Genomic DNA, 13,504 nt, shown 5'->3' with positions numbered 1-13,504 from the left:
TTAAGTAAAGTTAGTTTGTTTCTTTCCACTAAATGCTCTGATGTTCATCGCACGAGTAGGTGCATAAAACTCAGAATAGACGATTCTTGATCATGTTCCTACAAATTTTTTTAAGGTACACAAACAAGAATTATGTACAATACAGGAGTAGCAGCTGTGTGAAGGCTTAATATACACAGTATATATACTGTACTACATATACTATACTATGTATATTAAGGGGGGGGCGTGGTGGCGCAGTGGGTTGGACCGGGTCCTGCTCGCTGGTGGGTCTGGGGTTCGAGTCCCACTTGGGGTGCCTTGCGGCAGACTGGCGTCCCGTCCTGGGTGTCTCCCCTCCCCCTCTGGCCTTGCGCCCTGTGTTGCCGGGTTGGCTCCGGTTCCCCGTGACCCTGTAAGGGACAAGCGGTTCTGAAAGTGTGTGTGTGTGTGTGTGTGTGTGTATATTAAGGGGGGTGTGGTGGCACAGTGGGTTTGGCCTAATCCTGCTCGCTGGTGGGTCTGGGGGTCAAGTCCTGTTTGGGGTGACTTGTGACAGACTGGCGTCCCATCCTGGGTGTGTTGCCGGGTTAGGCTCCGACTCCCTACGACCCTGCTTGGGACAAGTGGTTTCATTCAATGTGTGTGTGTGTGTGCATTAAGGTATATATACTATGGTATATATGGTATGTGGCAAAAGTATGAGTTACACATTTTTTATAGGTACAGACATTTTTTGGTTTGTTTAATTAATTCTAATTGTATTTTCCTTTCCTTTTTCTTTCTGGGGTGAATGTCACCTGCATTTCCATGTCAAGCCAGCTGAGCTAGAAGCAAGAGTACCTAAACAGAATAGGAGTCTAGGCCCTTAAAACCCTCTTCATTTCATCTGGCTCCCACAGCACTTACAGCTTGAGTCTGGTGCTCCTGCGTTTTTACGTGACATTTAGTATTTTAACTGACACTTTTCTGCAAGATGACTTAAGATGTTAAGGTAGCCACAAATATCTACCTATTTATACAGCTGGGTAATTTCACTGGAGCAATTTCAGGCTAAGAACCTTGCTTAAGGGTACTACAGCTGGAGGTGAGACTCAAACCTCTGACCTTTGGGTCAAAAGAAATAACTCTGCTACCAGCCATCCTATAGACTATGTACTGACATCATATTGTAAACAGATATATTTTCTTTATACAATACATAATGTAATTGTACACACACACACACACCTTGTCTGAAACTGCTTGTCCTATATGGGGTCGCAGGGAGCCGGAGCCTAACCCGGCAACAAAGGGCATAAGGCTGGAAGGGGAGGGGACACACCCAGGACAGGATACCAGTCCGTCAAAAGGCACCCCAAGTAGGACTCGAACCCCAGATCCACCAGAGAGCAGGACCCAGTCCAACCCACTGCACCACCATATCCCCCATGTCAGTGTCATAACAGTGACAATTATTATATTATCATTTCACATTTAATAATTATGTAATTGATAGAAAATATAATGTACTACTGTAAGTTCATTAATCTATTCTCAGTAACTGATTATGCCATTCGGGGGGTGCGGTGGCGCAGTGGGTTGGATCATGGTCCTTCTCTCTGGTGGGTCTGGGGTTCGAGTCCTGCTTGGGGTGCCTTGTGATGGACTGGTGTCCTGCCCTGGGTGTGTCCCCCTCCCTCTCCGGCTTTACGCCCTGTGTTACTGGGTAGGCTCCGGTTCCCTGCGACCCTGTATGGGACAAGCGGTTCTGAAAGTGTGTGTGTGTGTGTGTGCGTGTGCGTGTGCGTGTGCGTGTGCGTGTGTGTGTGTGTGTGTGTGTGTGTGTGTGTGTGTGTGTGTGTGTGTGTGATTATGCCATTTTAGGCTTTGGTGATTTAGAGTCCATTCCAGGAACCAGAATATGTAAGTCAATGTACACCCTGTGAAAAGCCCTTTTAATAGTAATATCATCCACACATAAAGGACATTTTAGACCCATGTGAAATATATTTTTGGAATGTGGCAGGAAGCCAGAAAACCTTGGTGATATCCATAAACAAAAGACAGATCTGAACTCACAACCTACAAGTGATGAGGCATCAGGGCTTCTCCCTGCACCACCTTGGTGGTTTTTGATTTTGTGCAGCAATACAAAATGTGGTATTTGTGGAATGAAATGTGGTACAAAATGTGACCACTCAATTTAATGTATATTTCACTTCCACTGAAATGGAATCCGAAGCCTGTTTGTTTTATCCTGTTTCATCACGACTAGATGTCTCTGAATATTTTTCCACCAATAAAATTTTCTGTGAAAAATTAACACTGTTAATATTTTGATTTAAGCAACAGAAATTTAATTAAATGGTGAGAAATGGTTATTGTACTGACACTGAGAGAATCTGGAACTTATAAATGCCAGTAAAAAAGTTGTTTCGTTTTTCCCAAGTTGGCACTCTCTTTAACAAGTGTTCCCTGATTAATGTATAAGGGTTTTAAAAAATTAGGTTCAGGTGTTTTGATGGAACTAGTTTTCTGCTTTCAAGGATTACCCATGAGTGTTGTTTTTCCTTCTGCTGGTCATTTAAAAGTTGCAGCCTAATTGTGTTAACAGTGGTGCAAGAAGTGATTAGGACACATCCTTGTTGATCACTGGTCCTCATAACGTATCTGTTGCGTGCTGTACATTGAGTCCCTTAGGTTTCCCTTTTTATTACCTATGGTATTCCCTAGAAGAGAGCCTTCAGACAGAAACACAGGACTATCCTCCTATTTATTGACCGCGGACAGTTTTGCTCTCAGAAAGGCCCTGCATGCTTGGAAGCTGAGCAATGGTTTCAGACTTCATTGTTATATTATACAGTATTAAAATACAATAAACTGCTGTTTTTTTTTTTTAGATTGCATTAATTTATTGTATATTTTCATGGTTGTCATAAATTCAATTACAATGAACAGAAGTCAATGCCACTTACACTGAAAGAATTAAAAAATTAAAATATCTATGTATCCACCCATATGTTATGAGTAACCGCTTGCTTCCAACTCAGCTGACGTGACATGGAAATGCAGGTGAAATGCAGGGTCTCAGTGAGGCAAGAAGCAGGGGATGTAGGATAGCGTACCCCTGGACAAGATGCTTCTGTGAAATAACTTTATTCATTAATGTGAAAATATACTGTATACGCAATAAGTACTATGTAATAATTCTTGTTTTTAGGTAAATAATTTCATTAAGATAGTCATTTATGACAAATTTTAGATTACAGCATTAAAATCCATAATATAATTTGTTTTCAAGTTTATAGCATGGATTTTCTACAAGTACTTAAAATTAGCTGAAAATATACTTTATTTTAATCAAACATGAAATATAAAATATATATCTTTTTTGAGACTTTCAGTACAAGTGAGTACTTTGGGAAGAAAATTAATCTTGAGATAAAACTATTGACTTTTCACAAAATAAGTGTCCTCTGAGGGTTCATCTGATGAAAGATGTGTCATTTCAGCCTTACAGGTGAAATGAAAGCCACATTTTAATTTTTTTTTTTTTTACAAATGTAAAGATATGGATTTAATGTGAGTGAATTTCAGCACTAGCGAATTTTGTTAAGGTTTTCTAACATATGAGCACATACTAATTCACATTCAGCATTAGAAAATGTTTTCTTCAGGAAATTTTATTTTTTTTATGAACATTCATGTGTTTTTATACTGTACATTTCAAACAACCGGCTATTTTAAAAGAATGAATTCTTTTAATATACTGTAAAAATCTGACAAACTTCATTCTCAGCTCCTACTGAATTTTAAACTGTGCTGTAACAATGTATTCATTGTGTCATCAGCTGAAGCTTTTATAGGGAAAAGTTGCTGATGCCCAGGGATGTGTTGGTTCATATCCCATTTGTAAAAGAGTGGAATTTTAGGTATTGTTTCAGCTTAATGAAAAATTAAAATGCAATCATTTCTCTGTACCATTTGGTTTTAGTTAATATGTGCTTTGGTGTTTAGGCCACATTGGTAATTAGGGATATCATGTGTTGTAATTGTATTGGATAGGGCTTCAACTGAAGTCAGTGTATGCACTATAAGGAGAAGGAGGTTAAACTTCAGCCAGTATTGGTACAATGCTTGATGTCATTGATGGAAATCTAAGGCAGCAGTTCGCACTGGTACAGCATACCACAGTCGAGATGAACCTTTTCTCAAACTACAACAGATTCTCTTTATCCTCAAACTGTTTTGATGTGATTGTATGAGAGTCAACAGACTCTCAGCAGACCCAAAATTACTTATTTGAGAAACCTATATGTTTTGTTTTTTAAAAATTTAAACTTTATCTGACATAGGAAACTGAAAAAGCGGGAATAAAGCATAATTCCTTTTATGTTTCAATTTCTTCTCAGCATATTTTTCAGATTAATGGTATATGGTTTTTGTTTGTACTTGCAATGTCATGCAAATATTTTGAATGCCGGCAACAAAGAAACTGAAGCTAATATCTGAAAGGGAGGTTGGCATGAATTACAAGATTTTACTGTACAAAATACAGTCGAGTAGATTAAACTTTCACTGCTGACACATTTATATTTATCACTTTATTAGAACTCACCTTGAATATTTTTAGAATGGCATTCCTTATTTCCTTGGTCCGGACTCCATAAATAATTGGGTTTACAGTAGCAGGAAAAATTATGTACAGTATACCTAAAAAGGTGTTAATGTCTGTTGCAATATCAATGCCGATGTTATGTGACAGAAATGTAACGCTCCCTACCAGGTAGAAAGACATAATAACAAGCAAGTGAGTACTGCAGGTGTGGAATGCTTTCCAGCGGTCCTCAGCTTCTGCAGCGTGCAGAACAACGCTCAAAATCCGCATGTATGAGACGGCAATGATGGAAATGTCAATGCCAACAAAAACAACAATCACTGCTAGGCCTATGCTGTCATTCTTATCCTTATTTCCACATGCCAGACTGACAAGGGCCATGTGGTCGCAGTAGCTGTGCCTGATGATGTTTGAGCTACAGAATGTCAAAGAGCGGGCCAAAGCTACTAAGATAGACATGATCAAGCCGCTCCTTATCAAGGTCAGGGCTACAAACTTTACAAGCGCAGCAGTGTTCACAATTTCCACATAGCGCAATGGATTGCAAATGGCCACTAGTCGGTCCAAGGCCATAGCCAGGAGGACAGTAGACTCCACGGAGGAAAAGAAGTGAGTGAGAAACATCTGAGTTAAGCATCCTTCCAAGGAGATTTCATTCCAGTCAAACAGAAAACCTAAAAGCATATTTGGCACAATCACTGTAGGGACAATTATGTTCACAATGGCTAAGGAAGACATAAGTAAATACATGGGGCTGTGCAAATTCTGACCTTTTTTAATGACAATCACTATTAATGAATTGCCAAATATGGTCAGCATATAAATTAAAGAAAATGGCAAGAATAGCAACCGCCTGTACTTGTAGAGTTCTGGAAATCCTTCAAAAATGAACCTGGTATGTGAGAAGTTGGCTTGAGGAAGTTCTTCAGCCATGTCACTTTGGTTTCTTGACCTGAAATGTGTTTGACAGAGAAAAATATGACACAGAGGTTTAGGGTGTAACTTTTCAAATATGTGGGTTGTGGTGGGAGGTTAGGGGATAAGACGTGTGATCATGACATCTACCACTTGTCCATTGTCACACCTATGTTGAGATTTAAACCATATTAAAAAAGTTGCATAGTCCAGTGCATATGCAATTGTTTTATAAATTTAACTAAAATGCCAAACTAAAACATGTAACACCATTCATCATATTTTAGTTCAAACCAGCACACGTCATACCTGTTGATGGTATTTCCTTTTACTTTCTTCCACTGTTTCTCATCCGCTGTGCCTGTCGAAGGGTGCTTGAAAACATGAAATATTTGTGTGTTGCCACAGAGCTTAATTTATACATAGCATAGTGGTCATGTTCCCTAAGGACTTCCCACAATCCTTTAACTGTTTGCTTTGACTCTCATGCACAAGCCTTTAATATCATAACTATTATGACACCATATTTTATGATTCCTGTATATATACCTGTATTTTTTACTTGTATACAGTATGGTTGATGCGTTTGCCTATTTGATTAACAATAATAAAAATGCATTGCGCTTTACAACACATTATTAAGAAAACCTAACACATGTATACATATTTAATTCTTTTTCAATCAACTTATTTATAAGAAATGCATAAATAATGGTTAATTATGAAATTCTGGGATGTAATCTGTTTCAGCTTCATACAGGGTCTAATGCTACTTTCACAAAAACTAAAGAAAACCTCAGACAGTCCAGTTTAGTTTTCCAAACTTTTGTTCAAAGAAATCAAAGCACAATCCCTGTGGTGTGGGGTGTCAGTTGTTAACAGTGTCTCGCAGGAGAGAGTTCTCCAAACCTTTTTGAACTCAGTTCCAATGTCAACAGCAACCATAATAATTTTCATACTGCTGCACAAAAGTATTCCTAAGGGTAAAACTGCTGGACCACAGTCTGATTTGGAAAGCACACCATTCTGTAGCCAGTGCCTAATTAGTGAAACTAGAGAACTTCAGTTAGATAATTTTTGGTTATACAGCATATCCTTGATTGTGTGACAGCAATTCAGAAAATTTTATTTTATAAGAATATCTATACAAAACACGTTTCATAAGTGTGTAAGTATGAGAACAATATTAGTACAGATTTTGTATCCTGTGCTATCTAGTAGTACACTAAAAACAAATTAAACACACTTTAACTGAATTACTAGAGATACTGATTCAATCAGAACTGGACTGAATGAACGAATGGATAAATGAATAAATGAATAATTTCCAATCCTTTTCTTGTTATAATGCTATTTTTATTATTTAGATTTACATTTGTTTATTCAGCAGTCGCTATCCTCCAAAGTGATGTACCTCAGAAAAATACAATTTGTGCATTACAAGGAGAAAGAGAGACATAGTTGCAGACATGTAATTCTAAAGTAAAGTTTTTGTTTCTTTCCACTATATACACCAATGTTCATCATGTGAGTAGCTACAGAAAACTCAGAATAAATGATTTCTGATCACCCTCCCAGAACTTTTTTTTTTTTGAGATACACAGACATTTACATACCATACAAGAGTAGCGGCTGTGTAAAGGTTTATCTGGGCATGATCATAAAGTTATAGTGAATGAACATTTACACCTAAAATAAGCTTAAGAAATCATGGGAAATGTGAGTCTGGAAGAGGCGATGTTTAAGACCCTTTTTAAATGTGGACAGAGTTTCAGCAGTTCTGAGTGAGGGGGGAGGTCGTTTCATCACAACAGAGCCAGAACCGAGGACCTCCATGCTTTGCCTTTCATGCGTGGGACCACCAAGCGGGTAGAAACAAACAAGCGAAGTGATCTGACTGGGGTGTAGCGGTTGATCAAGTCTTGTAAATAGCAGTGAGCCGTTCTACTGATGAATCTGTAGGCCAGAGCCAGGGTCTTTGGACTGGGCAGCAATGGGAAACCAGTGCAGAGAAACGAGTAGAGGAGATACATGGGAATGTTTTGGCAAGTCAAACACAACTCGGGGAGCAGCGTTCTGTATCAGCTGTAGAGGTTTGATGACAGTTGCAGGAAGGCCTGACAAGACAGAACTTTGGAGCTGCATTTGTCTCTGTGTAATCAACATAGAAGGGGAACCAAGGCATCAGGTTTAGGCAAAGGTGCTAAAGGGCTACTCCACATACTTCACGATTCCTCTGTGACTCCCATCTTCCTCATTTTATCAATTTATCTTTCACCACTTTTTATTGGTTGATGTGAAGGCAATAGAGGTGACCACAAACCGCTATCCATGGTTTGAGTTACATGTGGTGTTTTACTGAAATGGGTTTGTCTTGGGAGGGAACAGAATACATCAGGAATCTCTGCTGGTAACTTGTGTCCTCTTGATGTGCTGTATACAGCCTGATATCAAAAAAGACTGGGATAGATTCTGTGACGTTTGGTGCCAGTGGTCCAAGTTTGACTTTGTCCAGGTTAAGCATTGCAAGGAATGTGTGAATTTACTCATACTACTATTTTAACAAACTGAGATGACCCAACTCTTACACATTACCTGTCGTTCTAATTGACCTCATACTCTACATCCCTTACTCACTGTGTGACTGCAAAGAGTCCTTTAAACTTGACAAGTAATTTGGAGTTAGAGGTGAGGAATAATAGTAGGACTTTGTTTTCTAATTATCTTAACTTCCAATTCAACCTGCCTGTCCTCCTTTGTTCAAACATGTCTGACACGAATGAATGAAACAGCAAGTGTTCCTAAGCAATGTACCCAAAAATTGCTCCTTTCCATGATGTCTGAGTATATACTGATTTTTGCAGGAACCTGGACAATTTCATTGTTAATTTTGCACTGTAATGGTGTATTTAAAGGGGGATGCGGTGGTGCAGCAGGTTGGATCAGGTCCTGCTTTCCGGTGGGTCTGGGGTTTGAGTCCCGCTTGGGGGGCCTTGTGACGCACTGGCGTCCTGTCCTGGGTGTGTTCCCTCCCCCTCCAGCCTTATGCCCTGTGTCGCTGAGTTAAGCTCCGGCTCCCCATGACCCTGTATGGGACAAGTGGTTTCAGATGGTGTGTGTGTGGTATATTTAAGGCTGTTAGCTTGTACAGTTACTTGTGGCACTGGTAGACTTCAGCAATTGCAAGTGATCTTCTGAGACTGAGGATCAAGATTTAACCTGGACACACACCCCGAAAGGACCTTAGAGAGTCAGCTTTCCAAAACAATGAGAAGCACTAGAACATGTATAGACTAACACTCTTGTTTTCAGCATAGCCTGATAAAGTGTATCCCTTCAAGAGTACTTTACTTAATAAACAGGAAGTTGTCTGTGGTGAGTGTTACCTAGGAACTTCCTGTTGCAGTTTTATAGCAGAGCTGTTGCATCTTGATTCCAGGATGAGAGAATCCAAGTTCTGCCTGTGAGTGCTTAACATGTTTTCTCTGGGTTTGTACACCCTCCCATGATCCAAAAAAATGCCATTCAGATTCAAAAATATACTGATCTTATGATTGTCATTGTGGCCGGGTGGAATAGAGCGGAGGACTCAAGAGCAGAGCTCGTTTTCTTGAGTTTTTATTAATTGGGCAAGAAAAGAGTGGTCAAAAAAACAGGCGAGGGTCAAGTGATCAGCAAACAGAGTCCAAAGGGAAAAAACAAGAATCGTTGACGGAGGAAACAGGCAAAAGGTCCGGAGAAACCAGACACAAGGAACCATGGCGCACAATTGATGGGGAAGCACAGCAGATGCTCTTTGCAGAGGTTCCACATTGAAGGTCTTCTGGGGAAGCCTTTAATCTCTTGTTCCCTTCATTGGCAGCAGGTGTCGCAGATGAGCTGGCCAATGGGGGCATGACAATAATGCAGCATGCATATACGTTTATACATTTTCATCAATAACAAATTTTATAACAGAGTGCTTTCTTCAGCACCGGGAAACTATCCAGGATGTGGATTTTCCTGCCTGAGCACAACTGAGATGTGCGTTAATCAGTATCTCATCTTAAAATACAGCATAACTACACACACACACACACATTTTCAGAACCGCTTGTCCCATACGGGGTCACGGGGAACCGGAGCCTAACCCGGCAACTCAGGGCGCAAGGCTGGAGGGGGAGGGGACACACCCAGGACGGGACGCCAGTCCGTCACAAGGCACTCCAAGCGGGACTCGAACCCCAGACCCACCGGAGAGCAGGACTGTGGTCCAACCCACTGCGCCACCGCACCCCCCTCCAGCATAACTACATTTACATTTATTCATTTAGGCTACACTTTTCTCCAAAGCAGCCTACAACTATCTACCCATTTTTACAACAGGGTAACTTTACTAGAGCAATTTAGGCTAAGTACCTTGCTCAAGAGTGCTGCAGCTGGAGGTGAGCTTCAAACCAGCAACTGTTGCATTCAGCTGCAAGTACATATTAATAAGACTATTAAACAACTCCATCAGCCTTCCCCTCGACAACCTTGTATGAAAGCTAGAAACTGAAGCTACGAGCAGACGGAGGAAAAAGGATGGTTAACTCATCTCCCTACACATGCTGGTGACAGACATGATCATCACTGCATGGCATCTTTTTTAATGAAAAAAAATCACCATCATTAAGTCACCAAATATATAACAAAAATGGCAAAATATTTCTCTCAGAATGTATCACAGCTTGGTTTATGGTTTTGACCCATTGACTTCTGCAAAAAAATATACTTAAATGATTTTAAGATTATCTTTGTGAAAACTCCAAGTTAACAGTATTTAATAAGCCAACCAAACATGTGCATCTTAAAAAGATATTTAAAAAAAAATACACAGTTAAGACACATGTTTGCAAGGCAATATTTTTTAAATAAACTGTCTTACTTCAGTGCTGTGTGAACCTTTTTCCACACTTCATTACTTTTATTACTTGCTGTCTTATTTCTTTTGTCCTGATACCATAAATTATTGGATTTAAACAGGCAGGCATCAGCAAATACATTGCACTGATCACCATATGACTGTTTGATGACATCTCATTTTTTATTCTGTAGGAAAGAAATGATGTTAGGGCCAAAATTACATTCATGAACATGACAACAATATGAGTGATGCATGTACTGAGTGCTTTTTGGCTAGATTTGCCTGACTTAAAAAGAGAGACAAATATTCTAACATAGGAAAACACAATAAAAAGGACATCAGCTGCTGGGATGAAGAACATAGTACACAGTCCTACAACATTGTTAACATATATGGGACCACATGCCAGGGTGACCAGTGCCATGTGTTCACAGAAGTAGTGCTTAATCTCGTTGGACTGGCAGTATGACAAAGATCGAGCTAGGCCAACTATTGCTGAAATGAAAACTGCATTTCTGAGCATAGGTATAATTACAAATTTCAGGAATGCAGAGAATCTCATGTGTTCATTGTAATGGAGTGGAGTGCAGATGGCGTAGAAACGATCCAGGGCCATCCACAGCAAGATAGTAGTCTGCACTGACCCAAAAAAGTGAATGCAGAACATCTGAACCAGGCAACCAATCAGAGATATATGGTTCCAGTTAAACAGGAGATTAAGAAGCATATTTGGAACACAGAATATTGGTATAACCAGATCGACAAAAGCCATCACACAAATTAGCATGTACATTGGAGAATGCAGAGCCCTGTGAGATAAGATTATAAATATAATCATGGAGTTTGCAGTGATTGACATTACAAACAAGAGGAAAAATGGGATGAAGAGAAGTTGTTTCCACTCTCTGGATCCAGAGAAGCCATTTAATATGAAGTCCGTGTGAGAGATATTTCTTGCTGCATATTCCGACATCTTGCTGCACAGTGTGGCACTTTCAAAAACACCTAGATAAAGGGAGAAAGTAAATGTTTCAATTAGTATCTAGCAGTTACTTTATTTAATGTATTCAAAAAAGCATTATTTCAAAATATAAATCATAAAGCACAAACAGCTGTGCATGTTCAAGTTTTTGCTACTTTTACATTTATTTAGCAGACAATTCTCTACAAAGTGACTTCCAAAGAACTCTATGTAGTATTATCAGGCCATACACCTTATTCACCAAGGTGACTTAACACTGCTAGATACACTACTTACAACAGGTCACTCATTCATACATCAATGGAAAACACTCTCTCTGCATCACTCACATACACTATGGTGGAACATGAAGAGCATGTCCTTGGTCTGTGGGAAGAAACCCATGCAGACAGGGGGGAACATGCAAGCTACCCACAGACTGAGCAGGGGTCAAACTCCTGTTCTCTTGCACCACCCAGGCAACGTGAGTCAGCAGCACTACTTGCTGTGCTACCATGCCACCCAGTCCATGCATTCAACAGAATTTTCTACACTGCTTTTGAGTGTCATGTACCCTAACATCAATATACGTGATACAGACATATTAAACACTATAAAAACTGAAAAATATATTGATCTAAGATATAATGATGCATTTTAAAATATTTATTAATATGTAATATTAATCATTTGGAAAAAAACAACCAAGGATTTTTAATATATTATCTTACAATTTCTATATATTTTCCTAAAAAAAAAAAATCATATTAAGAACATTAAGCATCTTCTATTTCGTACAGAGAGAAATAGAAAATAGCAGAACTCTTCTACATTCCAGGTTCCACCGTTGAAAGCTGTGTGTCTCGCAATTCAAAGCCAAAGCGCTCCAAACAATCAGGTACATCAAGAAGTCCGACCTCCTGCTGCTTAAATCTACAGTTCTGTATTCCCTTGGTAGAGTGCTGGCTCTCTGATTAAAGACAAGAGTAAACAAGAGTTCAGCTCTCAAGAACTGGCTTGAACCTGGGAGCTCTATGTACTGGGTGATATCTTGAGTGAGAAAGAAGAACATGTACTTGTGTTTATGGTGACTTTTTAAGCTGTATTTCTTCATCTGACATACATTTAACTAAGAATATACAACTCCCATTCCAAAAAAACTGGGAACCTATGGAAAAATGCTAACATTTTTTTAAATAAAAAAAATAATTTTGCATTATTCATATATATATATATATATGTATAGATATACATATAGATACACACACACACACACACACATTTTCTGAACCGCTTGTCCCATACGGGGTCACAGGGAACCGGAGCCTACCCGGTAACACAGGGTGCAAGGCTGGAGAGGGAGGGGACACACCCAGGATGGGACGCCAGTCCGTCGCAAGGCACCCCAAGCGGAACTCGAACCCCAGACCCACCGGAGAGCAGGGCTGTGGTCCAACCCACTGCGCCACCGCGCCCCCCTACTATATATATATATATATATATAAAAATTTACTTTGACCTGTATACAGACAAAAACAGTATAAAGACAAGGTATTTCATGTAGTACTTAATCAGCTGCATTGTTTTTTAACATATATGTTTATTCTGAAATTGATGCCTGCAACAAATTCCAAAAAAAATGGTACATGAGTTGTTCAGGACTAATAATGATGTGACACAATTAATTAACAAGGTGATGTTAAATGGATGAGGCAATCATGTTACTGTAAATAAGGAGACTACAAAAATGGCTTGGTCCTTGAAGAGCAAGGGTAGGTCAAGGGTCATCAGTTTGCCAACAGATGTGTCAGTATTCCCCAAATTTTCTCCAATATTCCCCAAAGACAAATTGATAGTATTTTGGGCATTTCATCCTCTACAGTGCACAACATAATGAAAAGATTCAAGGAATCCAATCAAATCTTGGTGCACAAAGGGCAAGGCTCAAAACTCTTTCTGAATGCTCCTGATTTCCAATCCCTTAGGTGTCACTGTCTTAAAAAAACGGTCATGCATATGTAATAGATCATGGCATGGCCTCAGGAATACTTCTTTAAACCTTTGTCAGTCAACACAGTTCATTGCTGCAACCACAGATGCAAGTTAAGGCTTGACCATGCAAGGCAGAAGCCATACATCAACACTGCCTAGAAGTGCCACCAAC

At 39.5% G+C, this 13,504-nt stretch overlaps 2 protein-coding genes across 2 annotated transcripts; both read right to left on the bottom strand.

Moving 5' to 3' along the window:
* Positions 1-4,528: 4,528 nt before the first annotated feature.
* On the bottom strand, positions 4,529-5,512 carry LOC114911636 (olfactory receptor 51E2-like). The gene has a single exon (XM_029255572.1). The coding sequence runs from the start codon at positions 5,510-5,512 to the stop codon at positions 4,529-4,531; it is 984 nt and encodes a 327-aa protein (XP_029111405.1).
* A 4,913-nt stretch (positions 5,513-10,425) lies between these two features.
* On the bottom strand, positions 10,426-12,179 carry LOC114911685 (olfactory receptor 52K1-like; the record flags this gene model as incomplete). Its single annotated transcript, XM_029255836.1, has 2 exons — positions 12,172-12,179; positions 10,426-11,384 (listed from the first exon to the last, which is right to left on the bottom strand). A coding segment is annotated over exon 2 (927 nt), but the record flags the coding sequence as incomplete, so codon positions are not given.
* Between the last annotated feature and the right edge of the window lie 1,325 nt (positions 12,180-13,504).

This window comes from Scleropages formosus, chromosome 10 (genome assembly GCF_900964775.1).
Source record: "Scleropages formosus chromosome 10, fSclFor1.1, whole genome shotgun sequence".
NCBI lineage: Eukaryota > Metazoa > Chordata > Actinopteri > Osteoglossiformes > Osteoglossidae > Scleropages > Scleropages formosus.
Note: the sequence above shows the minus strand (reverse complement) of the source record. Positions and strands in the feature narration are given on the sequence as shown.